The 19,828-nt window shown below is 36.7% G+C and overlaps 1 protein-coding gene across 1 annotated transcript; it reads left to right on the forward strand.

The window, feature by feature from the left end:
* LOC109836737 (monodehydroascorbate reductase-like) lies at positions 1,272–17,283 on the forward strand. Its single transcript, XM_020404726.1, has 10 exons — positions 1,272–1,466; positions 1,578–1,649; positions 13,772–13,823; positions 14,626–14,706; positions 15,131–15,249; positions 15,507–15,726; positions 15,970–16,088; positions 16,181–16,306; positions 16,602–16,742; positions 16,823–17,283. Exons 1-10 carry the CDS (start codon positions 1,413–1,415, stop codon positions 17,144–17,146), a joined length of 1,308 nt encoding a protein of 435 aa, XP_020260315.1. The 5' UTR covers positions 1,272–1,412; the 3' UTR covers positions 17,147–17,283.

The raw sequence follows: 19,828 nt of genomic DNA on the forward strand, positions 1-19,828 counted from the left end.
TTGTTATATCGATGCTGGTTTCTTTAAAATATAATTGGTTGTGTTTTGGTCGACTTATAACGGTGTTCGTGTACATAACGGCTGAGACTGGGATGTTTGATCTTGTGAAGTTGGAGGTACTGAACATTGATGCAACCCCAATTGCGGGAACTGGAACATGTGCGTCTGCATTTTGGTGAGTCTTGAAGTTGAATGTAAGCGGACGTTTAGCTGATTAGTTTATGCCTATAAATTTATTGATTTGAGATCTTGTCAGCAAAATGAGATTGCATTATATATTTCTTGGTAAAAGTGAGCTGTGTTGTGGAAGCTCTTAGGTCGAGAGGAGATACCAAAAGAAGGGAAATTTATAAATGTTTTTTTGTATATAATATGATGTTTATAGCACAAACAGTTTGGTAAAAGAATTAGCCTAAAATTAGTATCATCTCTGGTCAAACTCAAAAATCATGAGAGTTACTGAATGAGAGTGGACAAGGTTTTACACTGATAATGCAAATAACTACTCAGTTTTTCTAACGGGTGTTCATGTGCAATCATTAGGAGATGAAAAAGAGAGAAATGATTAACAAGTTGCTTTCCCACTGATTCCCTCTAATTTCTTTTCTCACCTCTCTCTCTCTCTCTCTCTCTCATCTTTTAACGAGTGTTCAAAAGCATTCGTTAGAAAAACTAATAATTATTATTATTTTTAAATATGGTGCACCTTGTTGTTCTCTTGAATTAGAGTTGTGTGGATGGTACCATCTTGTTCTTCTTTTGAAAATTACAACTTCTACACCTCAACTCTTTGAGCCAAGCATGTACTGTTTTTTTTCCCCTCCCTTGAGCATTGTGTAATGCACAGACCAAGGGTTTAAACTACATTCCTACGTAATTTGAGCACAGGTTGTAGCTAGCAGATAGTAATACCGAGTCTCGGGTCCGGCGGTAAATCCGACACCTAACTCGGCCACGCCCAAACAGAAGTGCATTCACGCACCAACCCTATTATGACAATTGGCAATAACGCACTGACTTTTTCCAAATCCTTCTAGAGTATTAAAATAAAATAAATTCCTCAACTTACTCACCTCCCTTTTGTTCACCCGCCCCTACCCCGTGAGTGACTGCCGGGACCCAATTGGCCAATAAACATTTTTGACATAAAAGGGGGTTTAGTAAATTAATATCAAATGCCCTCGTGGCCGGTGAGACATCATGGCTACTCAACGGACCAACTTTTGCCGCGTGTAATCAACAGTGGAATAATAACCCTGTCTTCTTCCCAATAAAAATCACAGCCAATGCCACCAAATCGCCCGCAGCCTCTTTCATAATAAAAGAAAATAAATAATCCTCTCTCATAATCTTCACCATCGTCATCATCTTCAACGTTCTTCTTGGATTCCGATAGATCGATCGATCGATCCATGGCGGACGCTAAACACTTCAAGTACATCATCCTCGGCGGCGGAGTCGCTGGGGTGAGTTCAGATCTAACTTCTTCTTTTAAATCTCGGATTCTGAACGATCTTCTTTGTTCATGGAAATGTTGATAAAAGATCCTTTGATTTTTGTTTTGTTTTGTTTTGTAGGGATACGCAGCTCGGGAGTTTTCGAAGCTAGGTCTGAACCCAGGCGAGCTGGCAATCATATCCAAGGAAGCGGTATGAATTTCAATTCTCAAGACTGCCTTTTCGTACCGATTGTTCTATCTTGATGGATTAGTTTTATGTTATTAAGAGTTTCTTTAATCAGTCTGTTAGTAAAATAATGAAGGAGAGAGAATTTCTGATGTGTGGAACACTTTTTTTAAAAGAAATATTTGCCCCACTTTAAATTGAAAGTTGCTTTCCCAGGAAACAACAAAAAATAAAAATTCCAGCAAGCAAATCTAGAATTTTCCATCAAACTCTTTGTGAAACAAGTTTGTAGTATTACAGTATCTTGATCAAGAGAGAGTTTTCTCTTTGATCTTTTCTTTGTAACCTCGAAAAGGAATATAAATGAATTGGACGTCGTCGTTGCACCGTGGAGTAGCTTCGTAAGAGTGAAACATATTACATCTATGAGTACTGTGATTGAATATGTGTCCGCTGACTTTATTCTGTGATTCCACGTTCGTTTGGGTGTGTATTGCATCTCTGTTCGAGACGTTCTTGTTGGCGTGTATCCTAACAACTGGCATCAGAGCGACATGTTGGAGATCCAAGTTATAGGATAATGTGGCTATATCAACAACCGAAGTCGAGTACGTGTCTGCAACAAAGGCAGCAAAAGAGTTGCTATGGTTGAAAGCTTTTCTTCTCGAGCTTGGGGTAAGTTTTGAAAAATACTTCATCCACGACGACAGTCAGAGTGTCATTCACTTGTCAGAGAACGATGTATTTTATGCTCGGATCAAGCATGTTGACGTGAAACATTATGCCATACGAAGATAGCAAAGCAGGAACGAGTTCAAGCTTATAAAGATTGATACGAGGTATAATCCAGTCGATATGCTGACCAAGCCAGTTCTATGCGGTCTCATATGACCTCCGTTGAGAACGTTGAGGGTCGTGCAAGACGTCAAAATACAAGATATCCGGATGATGCAACAAAGAATTGTGTGAAGATATGATTGACACTCAATCAAATCTTCAAGTGGGAGATTGTTAGTCGAAAATATTAACAAATTAAAAAGAGGTGGGCCCAACAAACCGAAAAAGATGTTTGCCTAAATTTAGACACCGTCTCATAGCAAAATTTTAGTTAAAATTTTAAAAAAATAAAGTAGCGGGCCCCACTACAAGAAAAAATAATATAAAATTAGTGTATAGTATTTTTTCAGCCACTATAAATAGGCACAAAACTCTTCAGAAAAAATCATCCCAGAAAAAACTCCTCATATAAAAGAAATGTGGAATCATAGAATAAAATCAGTAGACACAAATTCAATCACAGTACTCACAGATATAACGTGGTTCATTCTTACGGAGCTACTCCACGGTGCAACGACGACGTTTAATTCCTTTATATTTCTTTTCGAGGTTACAAAAAAAAGATCAAAGAGAAAACTCTCTTTTGATCAAGATACTCTCCAAAAATTCTCACAAGCTCTATGTTTTCTCACTCTTTTATATGAGAAGTTGTTTCTGAGATAATTTTTTTGAAAAGTTTTGTGCTTATTTATAGTGGCTGGAAAAATAATATGTATTAATTTTATATTATATTTTCTTGTGGTGGGGGTCCGTCACTTTATTTTCTTCAAACTCTGCCTAAAATTTTGCTCCGGGGCGATGCCTAAATTTAGGCAAATGTATCTTTCGGTTTGTGGGGCCTACCTCTTTTTAATTTGTCAATATTTTTGATTAATAATCTCTCACTTGAAGATTTGATTGAGTATCAATCATATCTTCACACTATTCTGGGTTGCATCATTCGGATGTCTTATATCTTTGACATCTTGCACGTCTCTCAACGTTCTTAACGGAGACCATATGAGGCTGCACACAGCCTCACCTTCTTGAGCGGAACTGGCTTGGTCAGCATATCGGCTGGATTGTACCTCGTATGAATCACACTATTTTGGAACGCGTCAGAAGTATGAAGATCCATTCCAGATTACCCGAGAGTTTTTAGGCCGATGTTGTGAGTACTGCTGCATACTTGATCAACAGCGGGCCATCCGCGACTCTTAATTATGTGATGCCTAAAGAGGCTTGGACTAAAAAAAGCTGAAGCTAAAGCAGTTACGAGTATTTGGTTGTGACGCCTATGTCATGATCAATCCTGCAGACCGGTCAAAGCTTAATCCAAAGTCAAAGAAGCTCTCTTTCATCGGCTATGGAGGAGATGAGTATTAGTACCATTTCTGAGATCATGATTCGCGCAAGATGGTGCGCAGTCGTGACATCGTTTTCTATGAGGATGTAGTGTACAAGATCAAAGAGGAGTGAGAGCTAACTATCTTTTCCTCTTTTTTTAGATATTGCTTACAGTGAGGACGACTGTGATATACCAATCAACATAGAAGACAGAGACCAAGAAAACACACTGGATGCACAGCAGCATGATTCAACAGAGCTATCGATCGCAGTTCGTAAAGCTCTACGGAATCAGATGGTGCTAGAGAGGTACCTTTTCACCATGAATTATCTTCTCCTGACTGACAATGATGAGCCAGAGAGCTATGAGGAGGTACAGCAAACCAGCAAAGCTCGGGGTGAGTGAGAGTCTATCATGGAGGAAGAAATGAAATTCTTGACGAAAATAGGACTTGGGAGCTCGTAAAGCTTCTAAGAGGGTGAAAGGCTTTTCACAATCGGTGGATTTATCATGTCAAGGATGAAGCCGATGAACAAAGACGCTACAAGGCGAGATTTGTAGTGAAGGACTATGAGCAGAAAACAGAGATAAACTATTTTGATGTTTTCGGTCCCGTCGTCAAGTTGACCACGATCCGGACTATGCTGAGCATTATGGCAGTTCGAGATCTCCATCTAGAGTAGATGGATGTGAATACATCATTCCTTCATGGAGATTTGGAGGAGGATATCTATACACATCAACCAGTAGATTTCGAGGAACGAGGCAAGGATGGCCTCGTGTGTCGCTTGCGCAAGAGCTTGTATGGCCTGAAGCAAGCTTCACGACAGTGATACATGAAGTTCGAGAACTTTATGGAGAAGAACGGTTTTCTCAAATGCGACACAGACCATTGCTTTTTCATCAAGATGTATGTCGAGTTCTATGTGATATTCTTGATTTATGTTGATGACATGTTGATTGTTGCGTCCGACTTGGTTCACATTGAGGAACTCAAGGGGCGTCTCTCCGAGTGCTTCGAGATGAATGATCTGGGTCCAGCAAACCCGATTCTTAGGATGAGGTTTATCAGAGATAGATCAACATGTAGACTGAGGTTGTCTCAGAAGGTCTACATTGAGAAGATATTTGAAAAGTTCGGCATGGAGAAAGCTAAACCCGTAGACTCATCGTTTGCGAGTCATTTCAAGCTATGAAAGACCCAAGCACCAGAGACTGCTGAAGAGCATGAGTTCATGGTCAACATACCTACGTATCTACTGTCGAGAGTTTGATGTATGCGATGGTGTGCACGAGGTCAGATATTCCTCAGGGAGTGGGAGTTGTGAGCCGTTTTATGAGCAATCTAGGGAAGCACCATTTGGGTGCGGTCAAGTGGCTTCTACGCTATTTAAGATGATCGTCCGACCTTTGTCTTGAGTATGACAATGCGGTTTGCAGCTAAAGGGTTTTTATGATGCAGACTATGCTGGGGACATAGACTCAAGAAGGAGCACGAGCGGTTACATCTTTATCTTGGGTGGTGGAGCGATAAATTAGAGATCCAAGTTACATGATATTGTGGCTATGTCGATAACAGAAGCCGAGTACATGTCTGCAACAGAGGTAGCAAAGGAGTTGCTATAGTTGAAAGCTTTTCTTCTCGAGCTTGGGGCAAGTTTTGAGAAGTATTTCATCCACTGCGGCAGTCATAATGTCATTCACTTGTCAGAGAATGACGCATTTCATGTCCGGATCAAGCATGTTGATGTGAAACATCATGCCATACGGAGATGACAAATCAAGGAACGAGTTCAAACTTGTGAAGATTGATACGAGGTACAATCCAGCTGATATGCTGATCAAATCAGTTCCGCTCGAGAAGGTGAGGCTGTGTGTAACCTCATATGACATTCGTTGAGAACGTTGAGGGCAGTGCAAGACGCCAAAGGTACAAAACATACGGATGATGCAACCAAAAATTGTGTGAAGATATGATTGATATTCAATCAAATATTTAAGTGAGAGATTGTTAGCCGAAAATGTTAACAAATTAAAAAGGGGTGAGCCCCACAAGTCGAAAGAGACGTTTGCCTAAATTTAGGCATCGTCCCAGAGCAAAATTTTAGGCAGAGTTTGAAGAAAATAAAGTGGCGGGCCCCACCACAAGAAAATAAAATATAAAATTAGTACATAATATTTTTTCAGCCACTATAAATAGGCACAAAACTCTTCAGAAAAAAGCATCCCAGAAACAACTCCTCATTTTATAAATCATAGCGGCCAGATTCTCTTCTATCATATTTGCACAAACCTTTGATTTTGCATTATTATTATTTTTATGACGATATTCTTTAGCAAAATGTTCAGGCTTTCCGCAAATAAAACAGGGCCCCTTTTTCTTCTGAAATTTTTTCTTTTTAAAGTGTTGTCCATTTTTCTTTACTTGAAGGTTCCTATTTTTCATAGAAGATTCGTCCTTTTCCACTATATGAACCTTAGAATCATTTTGGACAGAATTTTTCGAATCACGTAAGCGTGACTCCTCTTCAATTCGAAGATTTTTATGAAGCTGTTCCAAAGAGATATCCTCAGTTTTATGCATTAGCTTTTTCGAGTAATTTTTCCAAGATGCGGGTAGTTTTGTAATAATTGCAGCAACTTGAAAAGATTCTGAAATAACTATTTTAAGAACATGAATCTTATTAACCACAACCTCCAATTCATGAACTTGCTCTAGGACAAATTTGTCATCAACAATTTTATATTCTAAGCAATTAAATACTTGTTTGTACGTTCCTCCTCGGTTTGGTATTTAAATTTTAGTGCATTCCAAATTTCTATTGCTAACTTTATCCTGGTGAAAAGATCATACAGCCGGTCTGGAAGTATGTTCAAAATATAACCGCGACAAAACACTTTAACTTCCTCCCGTTTCGCCTTTTGCTTCTTGACTTCTTCTATTTCCTCCTCAGTAGGTTGTTTCCCTTCTGCACTTGGTTTTGGATCTTCTATAGACTGCAGGTTGGGGTTGAGGATGTAGGAGATCTTTAATGTTGTAAGAAGGAACATCATCTTGTCTTGCCAATGAGAGAAATTATTCCCGTCAAATCGGTCCAGTATGATCATGTTTTGATTCATCACCTTGATTGACTTGGACTCCATTGTAGCAGAGATATTCCTTTAAAATTGTTAGTAAAATAATGAAGGAGAGAGAATTTCTGAGGTGTGAAATACTTTCATTAAAGAAATATTTACCTCATTTTAAATTCAAAGTTGCTTCAGGTTAATACAAAATTTCTTTCCAGGATACAACCAGGGCCGGCCCTGGGGTAAGCCCGCCAAACCCCGGGGCTGGGGCAACCCAGGGCCGAGTGGCAACCCATCCCGAGCGCTCCTACACCCCTCAAACTGTAATTTTCTTTTATTTTTAAAGTAGGCATTGTAAAAGGGCGTTTATGAAAAAAATGTTAAGGGTTATATTTGTAAAGAACTCTAGTAATGACCTACCTTTATTTCCGTCAGCCATTCCCAAATCCAATTTCCCCCGTCTCTGACTCTCTGTCCCGCAGCTCCCGTTCAAAAAAAAAGAAGAAAAAAAAATAAAAAACCCTCCTCTCCTCCAGTCCTCCTTCCCGAGCCGCCGTCGGCGGCTCCTCTCCTCCCTACCGAAAATTTTTTTAACTAAATAATTTCAGGGTTTTTTGGACATAAATTTGGGGTTTTTATGTTTTGCAATGAAATTAAGATTTTGATTTTGAATCTTGGTTGAATCTTAGTTGTTGAAGAATTAAATTAGGGGTAATCTTGGTTGAATCTTAGTTGAAGAATTAAATTAGGGGTTATGATATTTTGGAATGAAATTATGGTTTGTTTTAATAATAATGATATTGTAATTGGGCAATTGAGAAGATAAGGGGTCTGTCCGCAAGTAACCCTTGAAAATTTTTAATTTTAAACCTGTCAATTTTATTGGTGATGCTTTTCTTGAAGATAAGGGGTCTGTCCGCAAGTATTAACCCATCTTTTTATCTTTCATACTGTTTTCATATGAGTGAAGGGAGTTATAATAATGCTATATTTATCCTTCATTGATATTGCTAAGTTTAGTTGATTGTGATTTCATATATGTAATATAATTATATTTACAGACTACAATACACTATGACGAGAGATGACAAAAACCGAGTAAGGATTAGAAAACGAAACTCTGGAGCTCATAATAGAAGAGTCAAGCAACGTTAAGATGAAATGGCAAAATCACTACATGGCTCAATTTCTAAGCTATTCAAAGCAAAAACACAACGTTCTTTTCTTTTGAGTCAAGTTGAAGAAGCTAGTGCCACTACCAATATTAGTGAAAATATGAATGAGGTCATTGAGGAGCCCATGAATGAAGATTATAAAGTCACTTATGCAAATGGAAGTCGTAAGGAGGAAGCTAGTGATGAAGATCATGAAGAGCCTGTAAATAAAAATGTTCATGAAAGCATACTTGATCTTGAGAAAGATGTGAAAGTAAATTATGATCCGGGATTGTGGGGAAGTATAAATGATACTAAGAGGGTGATGATAGTTCAACGTGGTCCTATCAAGATTTTAAAGAAAAATGATGAGTTTCCAAGTGAAAAGAAGAGTGGGAGAAATAGAAGTTTTTCTTCCAAATATTACATCCGTGAATTTCCAAATGGCGAGAAGCATGAAAGGAAATGACTTGTCTATTCAAATGAACTGAATAGGGTATTTTGTTTTTGTTGCAAGTTGTTCAAAAATAAACCAATGACAACCAATTTGGCGGAGAATGGAATAGACGATTGGCATAACCTTTCTACAAAGCTTAGAGAGCATGAAAGTAGTCCGGAGCATTGTGCAAATGTTGTGAAGTGGGTTGACTTGCAAAAAGGACTAAAACTAAAGGCAATAATTGATAAAGATATAGAAGCACAAATTGACAAAGAGAAAGCTCGTTGGAAGATGATACTAGTTCGAATCATTGCGGTTGTGAAGACTCTTTCTCGAAATGGTTTGCCATTTCGTGGAACTAATGAGAAGATTTATGAGAAGAACAACGAACTTTTTTGTCAACTTATAGAGTTCATTGCAGAATTCGATCCAATTATGCAAGACATGTTCGGCGTGTGGTAGATAAAGAAGTTCAGAACCATTATCTTAGCCATAAAATTCAAAATGAATTGATAATTTTGTTGGCCAATGAGATCAAAGCAAAAATTCTTGACAAAATTTCAAAAGCAAAATATTTTTCAGTTATTCTTGATTGTACGCCGGATTTAAGCCACGAGGAGCAAATGTTAATTATCATTAGATGTGTGGATATTGAAGATACAAATCAAGTCAAGGTGGAAGAGTTTTTTCTTGGATTTATAAAGGTTGATGACACGTCGGGACTTGGGCTTTTCAATCAACTTGAAGATACTTTGAATGAACTTAATCTCAACATTGATGATATAAGAGGTCAAGGTTATGACAATGGATCAAATATGAAAGGTAAACATCAAGGTGTACAAAGAAGACTTCTTGACATAAATCCTCGAGCTTTTTATACACCATGTGAGTGCCATAGCTTAAACCTTGCACTATGTGATATGGCAAAATCTTGTGTCAAAGCTAGAATTTTTTTTGCATATGTGCAAAAGGTTTACAATTTGTTTGCTGGATCAACACATCGGTGGGATGTTCTTAAAACATATGTAAAAGGTCTGACACCAAAGCCATTGTCGGTTACTCGTTGGGAAAGTCATGTTGAAAGTGTTAAAGCAATCCGATATCAAGCACCGGAGTTGAGAGACGCTTTGATTGAAATTGCAAATAGTTCTAAAGAGGACATTGTGATGGCAGAAGCTAAAGGCTTGTGTAAAAATGCTTTGGAGGATTTTGAGTTCTTGATTAGCTTGTGTATTTGGTATAAGATTTTAGATAAAGTCAATCGAGTTAGCAAAGTTCTTCAACAAGAAGAGATGAATTTGGAGGATACAATTACAAGAATAAACGAGCTTATTGTTTTCTTTCAAAAGTTTAGGGAAGATGGTTTTGAAAACACGATGAAAGAAGCCAATGAACTTGCTAATGATGTTGGTATCGATCCGACATTTCCGATAAAAAGAGTGGATCGTAGAAAGAAGCATTTTGATGAGGATGTGGAAGCGAATGTTGAAGGTAGTCAATCACCGGAGGATAATTTTAGAGTTTCCTATTTCCTCCACATTATTGATCAAGCTCTTACATCACTCAAAGATCGTTTTGAACAATTCGAGCTCTATGAAGAAATCTTCGGTTTTTTGTTTAATGCAAAGTTCATGAGCATTGGTGAAGAAAAATTAATGGAACATTGCATTAAATTACGAAGATACTTAGAACACAACCAACAATGTGATATACATGGGAAATATTTATTCAATGACCTACGAGCTTTGCAAACAATATTGTCGAAGGAAGTGACTAAATCAATAGACATCATTGACTTCATAAGATCTTATTGGGATGATGGTGGTTTTCAATGTGCATGAGTTGCTTATCGGATTTTGTTAACTATCCCAGTTACGGTTGCCACGGCGGAGAAAAGTTTTTCCAAGTTGAAATTGATAAAAAGTTATCTTCGCACTATCATGTCACAGGAACGATTGAATGGATTAGCAATGATATCAATTGAAAATGAATACTTAGAGAAACTTGAGTATGATGACTTAATTGAAGAATTTGCTGCAATGATATCAATTGAAAATGAATACTTAGAGAAACTTGAGTATGATGACTTAATTGAAGAATTTGCTTCAAAGAATTCAAGGAGAAGTATTTTTCTTTGATGGGAATTATAGTACAAATGTAATCTCTTCTTATATAAATATTGATTTTGCATGAGAATATTATCAGTTTGAGCCTAATATAGAACGCTAAATTGTATTATATGTATTCATTTTTATCGTTATTGTTCGTACCAAATTTTTAATATAAGGGGCAATCAAAATTGGATTGGGTTAGGGCAACCCAAAGCTCGGGGCCGGCCCTGGATACAACAAAATGAAAATTCCAGCAAGCAAATCTGGAATTTTTCACAAACTCTTTGTGAAACAAGTTTGTAGTATTGCAGATCTTTTTTAGAGAAAAGTTTTGAGAAAGAAGTGAAGTGAAGATATCTGAATTCATAAACTATTTATAGGTTTGAAAATGTGCTTCCAACAGTCATAACTTTTCAAAATACCCCTTGGAAAAAAACACACTTTTCAACAGTGACTTGTCTATTCATATTTTGATAAATACAAAAATTTAAAATAATAATAAAAAATAATGTACTCAAAATATATATACTAAAAAAGTTAGAATATTTAAGCGACAGCGGCAAGCGTGCAAAATGCTAAGTACGACTAATAATCGTGTTAAAATCGCGCATTATTCGCGCTACCCACTAGAAGCCTATACTTTTATCTATTTATCAAAGCCCAATAATCATTAAATGCTTTTAAACCTCTAAAAGAATGCTCAAATGTCCGATGTGAGACTATCTTGTTTTTACAAACAAATACTAACACAATCTGTGTCGTGATACTTTATCAAGGATTCAATGGAAGTTGGGGACTAGGGAGTAATTTATTGAATGCTATTTGCACCAGATTTTTGTTCTTTGCTAATCTGGCATAAAACAGGAAAAGCCAATTTTGATAGAAAGCATTTGTTCAGATTTATAATAAACCAGGAAACTTTATCATAAATTCATAAGCCTGTTGGTTTCTCTGAATGTTGTTTCCAGAAACGAGTGGTAATGTGCTGAGAAATACAGAAGATGAGAAATGAGTGTCCTCAAAAGGTGGAAGTAACTTAAGTTAAAGGGTAAGATGAAAAAGAACCGGGCAAGGTGGTTGATGGAACAGGGCGAGGAGCAATAGGACTGTAAATAATGGAATAATGTGTGGTGGAGTGAGACCTAAATAAATAAAAATGGATGGAGGCCATAAACAACGGATGACTCTTAATTGACCAAGACGATAAATGTGGCGTTGTTGATATGTTGCCTGTTGTGCTGGCATGCAATCTCTCTCCTTTGTTTCTATCAATAGGTCTTCTATATGCATCTCCTGTTACATGCTGAAGCTAAAACCTTGCTCAATAACATCAAATTACTAGATACAGAAGTTGGCGTTAGGAAAATGAATATGATGGCATGTGCCAACTAGCAACTAACCTGTTGATTAGTGTTCTTCAGTCAACGTGCCTCTTGGTAGAAATAGGGTGTAGCATTATGTTTGATGATAAGTGTGTAATCTGATTCAATTTCTTTATTGCTAATGCACATACTTTATAAGTATATAGTCAAATAATAACATGCGTTGCGTCCGAGGAAAGATTTACTTGCATGTTATTTTCTGTCGGAAACATTTTGATCTTGTGTAGGCTCCAGTCTAGACATATAAGGTAGATAAGATCAAAAATTTCAGTTCGTTTTGATCAAATAGCAATGTTTTAAATATCGGCCGATAATATCGATTTATCGGCGAGTTATCAGTTTTTGACCCCTCTGCTAGGATAATTGCAATGTATATTGGTTATCGTTTTGGGCTGTTTATTGGCGATAAAGTGATATATTGACCGAGTTTGTCAGTCAAAAAATTAGAATTATCGCACAAGTTATGTTTAGATTGGTTTCGGATTTTGGGCAATGGGCACATAACCAACACACTATAAACCCAGCCTCATTCACCCAAACACTAAAACCAGACCCTATCCTTTCTTAATTAAATTAGCCCTAACACGTCCTCTCTGTTGTTTCTCCCCCCTTTGTTGCTGTGCCCTAAAACCACAAATCAACTTCAACTCCCTCCTCCATTGTCCATCGACCTCGACTCCTTCCTTCATTCTTTATCCCCTTCTCTTTTCTCCCTCTTCATCTGTACACTTATTCTCCATCAACTTCAACTCTAAGACTTCAAGTTTAAGTCTAGACTTCAAGTATGAACTTCGACATCAACATTGCTCTCCATTGACGCATCGGATGCCCTCGACTTTGTCTGATATGTTTATAATTCATTTAGTATGGTTAGATTACATTTTATTACATATGCACACCATCCAAAATGACACTCTGATAAATACTACTTATCACGGATATATCCCCGTATTCGGTATTCGATATGGATTTTGTTCGTCTGATAAATCTCCGATAATTGATATTTAAAACCATGCTGAATAGAAGGATTTATGCAATTATGGGAATGATTTGGTGACTTTCAATAGTATAAGCTGCAGAGTAAAGTTACTCTTTTAGGTTTAGTCTTATGAACGCTTGGTATATCCGTAAGTTTGGCTCCAAGATGGGACGTATAGTATTTAAATTATTAAAAAATAACTAAATCCTCCATAAAGTATTGTGAACTCTCAACTCCCCACCTAAATTATCCATTTACCTATTTTCGTCCTAAAACATGTGTATGGGCCCAATGTGTTCATTTTCTTAGCTCACAATCAAATATTTTATAGATTGATGACATGATTGCGTTTTTGGCATTTTTTGTATTTTCTGCAAACCAAAAATGATTTTTTAAATTCCAGAAATTAGTTAAAGGGTAAAAACTTCTGGGGTGAAGTAGTTGGGATTTTTTTTAAAAAAATAGCTTTTGTGGGGTGGGGGGAAAACTTATAAAATACCATGAAGAAGTGCAAAAAATGCACTGTCACTTCGGGAAGTTGAGAGTTAACATTTTAAGGGGTAATTTGGTTGTTTGTCCTTTCAATTATGCTGTGAACAATCTATGAAGACACTGACATTATTGGTCTTTGATGAGAAACCTAGAGAGTTCTCAAGTTGACTTCACAAAGTATTAACTACTAAACTTTGAGTGATACATATATAATTGTTTTTTTCTTATTGTCTATCTACATAGTGGTTGATTGTTTGGAAGTTTGATAAGTTTAATTATCTTCTGTACTTTAAATGTTTCTGAGCATGTATCACCATTTGCTTCTTCTTCTTCCTTTTCCCCCTCCAATCTTTCAGGTTGCTCCTTATGAACGTCCAGCACTTAGCAAGGCATACCTTTTCCCTCAAGGTAGGTTCTATAAGTTATAATCAAAATGAGTGATTGTCATGTTCTTAATGTTTACTGTTCACACACACACATCACGTGAGAATTTTTGGGTTTCTATGTCAGCACACTATTTATTGGTAGGTTCATGTGTATTGTAGAGCATACTGAGATCTTCCTGTATGAATTATGCTGATAACACACACACACACGCACACACGACATGTGAGGATTTTTGTGTCTGTGTCAGCACACTTGGTAGGTTCATGTGTATTATAAAGCGTACTGAGATCTTCCTGTATGAATTATGCTGATAAAACATTTTAAGCAAATGCAGTTCTTGGTTATATTTTCCAGTGAAACATTTATTTTCATATTACTATATCATTTATAGTTAATGGGGCAAAGAGATCTAGAGATAGATCTAAAAGAATTTGGAGATGCACTAATAGTTAACGTAATGAAGGAGATGCACTAAATTAGAACCGAATGGATGAATAGGACTAATGCAGCCAACCACAAAAAATGGGCATAAAAGTTTTGTAAGTATCTCAATGGCTAACCATTATAAGAGCAAGTTGGTAACCATACAACCAAGGTAAAGAAGAAATGCATAAGTTGGAAGTCATGTAAAGTTGTTTCTTGTTAAAGTTACACCTAACATATTGCGCTGATTGTATAGCGTACTTATCTTTTATATTTCTTTGGAAGTGTCATTTTTTTTAAACATGAACCCGGAAAATACGACATATGTCAATGTTGCATGCTTTACTTGTTTTTTAACTTGAGGAGGTTGTGCTGATGCGGAATCTTGTTTTTTTACCAGGGGCTGCAAGACTTCCAGGTTTTCATGTTTGTGTCGGTAGTGGGGGAGAGCGATTACTTCCTGAATGGTACACAGAAAAAGGTGGTGAAAATTATTTTTTCTCATAATTCTGTTTTCATTTAATGTTTAAAGATGATTTATATTGTTACAGACTTTTGAATTTTAAGGGTTTCAGGCTTCTCATGATAGCTTTGTGCACATGAGCTTTTCATCGGGAAATTTTATTAAAAGGAATTTGTTCAGTAGTGGGTAGAAAGATATCTACCTAAATTAGTTTTGTAGTGATATGGGGTAAGTCTTGTGCATGTAAGAAGGAGAAATCAGTCAATCACTGGCTGTATGCATATTACCGTCACGCTGGCTGGACAAGTAGTGAAGCTGATTGGATAGCTATCATCCAGTTGCTAATATATGCATATAAAATTTGGAACATCTATGGAAGAAAGAAAAGTAGTTTATATGTAAATGATAACGTAAAGCTAAGCATTACTTCTTTGGAATGCAGGTATTGAGCTGATTCTCAGTACCGAGATTGTTAAAGTTGATCTTGCCTCCAAGACTCTGACCAGTGCATCCAGTACAAACTTCACTTATGATGTCTTGATAATTGCTACTGGCTCCACGGTATGCACTAAGATAATATGTGAAAAGATTTGCTTTAGATTGTTTCTTAGCGCCAAACAAATTCTAGTTTTAATATGCTCATAGAAAGGTGATTAGTTGTCATTCTTTATTTTCTCATGCCTACTAAAGCCTTTAATTTTTTCTTAACTATCTGGTGGTTTGATTTTGTAAATACGCCGTCTGTGTCTTGATCAATACCTTGTTTTTTTGCATCCTTTCTTTCCTTTACTTACCTTACTGTTATCTGTGGAATTCAGGTGATAAGACTAAGTGATTTTGGTGTTCAAGGAGCAAATGCAAACAATATATTCTATTTGAGAGAGATCGATGATGCTGATAAGCTTGTAGCAGCAATACAAGCGAAGAAGGATGGAAAAGCTGTTATTGTTGGAGGAGGTTACATTGGACTTGAATGTGCCGCTGCTTTGAGAATTAATAATCTTGATGTCACGATGGTGTATCCTGAACCTTGGTGCAGTAAGTATCCTTTTATGTCCACCATTGGAAGCTTGCTAGCTCCGGTCAGTTTAGTGGTTTCTTGGAATTCTCTTATTTAAATGTAAAATCAACTGACCAGTTCGTTTTGTGGTTGGTACTCAAGTTTGCTTAGCCGTTTGTAACTCATATCTTTTAGACTTTTGCAAAATTTTCTCGTAAGGACCTTCTGTGAGTACTTGAATATAATACCTTGGATCCTAATATATGTTTTATTGCTTGCAGTGCCTCGGCTTTTCACTCCAGAAATTGCTGCATTCTATGAGGGCTATTATGCCAACAAAGGAGTCAAAATAATTAAGGGAACAGTTGCTGTTGGATTTGACTCTAATTCTAATGGGGATGTAAGTTCTTTATAACATTAAATGATGGAGAAGTTTCATCAGGATGGAAATTCCCACTTGTACTTAGATGATTAATACTCTATATAAATCAGGTGACAGCAGTGAAATTGAAGGATGGTAGGGTGCTTGATGCCGATATTGTTGTTGTCGGTGTCGGTGCAAAACCACTTGTTACACTTTTCAAAGGCCAAGTTGAAGAGGAGAAAGGTGGAATTAAGGTCAGTTCATTTGGTTTCTTTCAATTGTATTTTAACAACATCCAGCTTTTTTCATCCTGAACGTTAAGATCCAAGCATTTGACGAGATAGCATGAAGGCTATAGATCATAACTATCATAATCATTGCACAAGATGAGTTTTTTTAGAAGGTGCCTTTAAAGTAGACAAATCATGGTTTAATTTAATTTCCTTTCATACATGAAGCATTATGCTACTAAGCATATTATGATTTCTACAAGTCCCGTCTGATTTGGTTCTTTACCCATTGAGTTGACATAATATCTCACAACTACAGACCGATGGATTCTTCAAGACAAATGTTTCTGGTGTTTATGCTGTGGGTGATGTCGCTACCTTTCCAATGAAGATGTACAACGAAATAAGGAGAGTAGAGCACGTTGATCATTCCAGAAAATCAGCTGAGCAAGCTGTGAAGGTATTTCTTTTTCTATAGTTAATAATATTTGTTATACTGAATTCTTCAGTTAATTATTTTTTTGTTCTCTCACAATTTAGGCAATCAAGGCAAATGAAGAAGGGAAAACAATCGAGGAATACGACTACCTTCCATTCTTCTACTCTCGGTCGTTTGATCTCTCATGGCAGTTCTATGGTGATAATGTGGGAGATACAATTCTTTTTGGTGACAGCGATCCTGCATCCGCTAAGCCTAAGTTTGGTAGTTATTGGATCAAAGATAGTAAAATCGTTGGGGCTTTCTTGGAATCTGGGTCTCCTGATGAAAACAAGGCGATAGCCAAAGTAGCAAAGGTCCAGCCTCCGGTCCAGGACCTTGAACTACTGAAGAAGGAAGGTCTTGCTTTTGCCAGCAAGATCTGATGCGAAGTTAATCTAAGTTCTGGTCTACGGTGACTTAGTATGAACATGATTGAGATTGAGTTTCTTATACATTCTGCAATCACTAGATTGATTGAAACTCCTTGAATAAATAGAACTGCAGTGAGTATATTTTCTGATCTTTTGCAGTCTGTGTTTGTAGGTTGTCTAAAAATTACTGCAGATAGGTGATTCTCGCAAAACACTGACGATAAAAGTTACAGTCTGACGATTTTCATGACAACAGACGAGAGTTATAATTTGATGACTCACATCTTTATAAGCCAGAGTACAGGGGTTACAAGATGACGACCTTTGTATTATGAGAATACTTGATGCAGAGGTGACACAGAAATTACAAATTGACGATCTTTGCATCTCCAAAGGCAAACGTGACCCTCACATTTCAACAACTAAACGCGGAGGTCGACCCTCACGTTTCATCAGCCAAACACGGAGGTCGACCCTCGCGTTTCAACAGCTAAACGCGGAGGTCGACCCTCGCGTGGGGGGGGGGGGGGTTGAATAGGGTAATCAAACAATAAATATAAAATTTATGAAATTCAATGCAACATAAGACACAAATTTAAAACTATAGCAATAAATAAGTGAGAGAGAATAGTTATCCAAATTGCACGCCGATGTGTTCACGAGGTTTGGTTCTCACGACCTATGTTCCTGATCATCTCTCTCGATGGTAATCCACTAAACACATCCAGTTTGAAAATCAGAACTTCTTCACAACGATCTCCCCCGAAGATCTCACAAGTACACAATTTGATCTCCTCGAGATCAAGCTCTTCACACAGTAGAATAAAATGAAAAAAATCTCTCTTACAACACCCCTATGGCAAGGATTAAGAGATTACAAATGAAGCTTGGGGTTGTATGTATTGAAAGTGTAAATCCGAAATTGAAAAGAATGAGAGTTTAAGCTCAAAACACACAATAAACACAAACTCAAAGAATTTTTCTTGCTTGCTTAGTTACTAAGCTAAAGAGAGGTGTAGGATATATATAGGAAGCCAAAACAATACCCCAAATCCAAAACAAATCCCAAAATCCCGCAAAATCTAGAAACTCAGAAACTAGCCGTCACAATGTTATCAATTGACTGATGGTACTATTCAGTCGGTTAATGAGCTGATCGTTACAGACAACTCAACCTTCATCGGTCGACTGATGAACTCATCAGTCGACTGATGACCTGTTTCGGTCAACTGATGGTTCATCAGTCGACTGAGCAAAAACTTTCTGCACTTTCCAGGCATTTTCTTCAGTCAACTGATAACACTGTTCAGTCGACTGATAACATGAACATAGCCTATTCAAAAATAAAAATTTGATTTTTGATGTGTCTTTAAAAATAGCAACTAAATTTCAAAAAATGTCAAACTTTGAAAAATGTTTATAAACATGTTAGAAAAGGAATTTTTAAAAAATCATTTCCTAAAAATAAAAGCTTATCATTTTTCAAAATTGGTCAAAAATGTGATTTTAAAAGTGTGTGTGTGAGAACCACAATTGCTTCAAATATTATCTACTTTGTTTCTTGCCTACATTATGATCTAGAGAGAAAGTAAAAAAATACAAATATCGCTCACATATGTATACAACTCTTAAAGCTCGATATTTTCTAATTTGTTGATGAAGCTCCTCTTGTATACGTTGCTCTTTAGATAGTTTTTCTTCATCAACTTGTATACGTTGCTCTTTAGATAGTTTTTCTTCATCAACTTGTCTCCACCTCCTTGGATATCATCGTTACGGCGCAAGTTCCATCCATCCTCCAATTGTGACACTCAATTCCTTGATAAAATACATTTTGTATTATATCACTCAACAAACAATTAGTATATATAATGGGGTTTGTAAATCATCATCAAAACAAGAGACCTAACAATCTCCCCTTTTTTTATGATGACAAACCATCATTATAAAGGAGTAAAAATAAAATGAAATTTCTACTTATAGATAGTTGCTTTCCCTATCTATAAGACTCTCCCCCTATCTATATGCACAAGGAGAGGAGATATTTATCCCCCTTTGTCAACATTAAAATGAGGTTAAAAAATCGATATACATGTTGTAAAACCCACAAGGTGCTTCTCTAAGTGTTGGCCTACCCGTGTCACATTCCTCAAGTGTTTGGATTTACGACATCTCCCTAGGCTTTTTACTACCAACCCACTCCTCTTGGAATTGACACGGTCTCTCCCAACCACTCCTTTAAGTATCATTGTGTGTTCAAACATGTTATGACAATGAGTGCGAATAATAAAATATTAAGATATGAAAATGTTAAACCAAAAACCAAGAGCAAGCAAAAATCATCAAAACAATCAATCAAAGGATGCACATGCCTAACTCATTTCTTATACGACAAAAATCTTCTTCACTAAGAGGTTTGATAAAGATGTCCGCCAATTGTGATTTAGTATCAATATAAACAAGGGATACATCTTTCCTCTCTACATGATCACGTAAGAAATAGTGGCGTACATTTATGTGCTTGGTTCTAGAATGTAAAACATATTTTTTTGAAATATTTATTGCATTAGTATTATCACAAAATATCTTTGTATCATGAAAATGTAAATCAAAGTCAACTAAATTTTGTTTCATTCATAATAATTGTGCACAATATAAGCCGACGACAATGTATTCCGCTTTCGTAATGGATAA

The sequence above is a fragment of the Asparagus officinalis genome, chromosome 4, assembly GCF_001876935.1.
Source record: "Asparagus officinalis chromosome 4, Aspof.V1, whole genome shotgun sequence".
Lineage (NCBI taxonomy): Eukaryota > Viridiplantae > Streptophyta > Magnoliopsida > Asparagales > Asparagaceae > Asparagus > Asparagus officinalis.

Excerpts from the sequence above, each read along its gene's own strand:
- LOC109836737 (XM_020404726.1), top strand. The coding sequence starts at position 1,413 with ATGGCGGACGCTAAACACTTCAAGTACATCATCCTCGGCGGCGGAGTC. Across the intron at positions 1,650-13,771 it reads CAATCATATCCAAGGAAGCG|GTTGCTCCTTATGAACGTCC; the intron begins GTATGAATTTCA and ends CCAATCTTTCAG. Across the intron at positions 13,824-14,625 it reads GGCATACCTTTTCCCTCAAG|GGGCTGCAAGACTTCCAGGT; the intron begins GTAGGTTCTATA and ends TTTTTTTACCAG.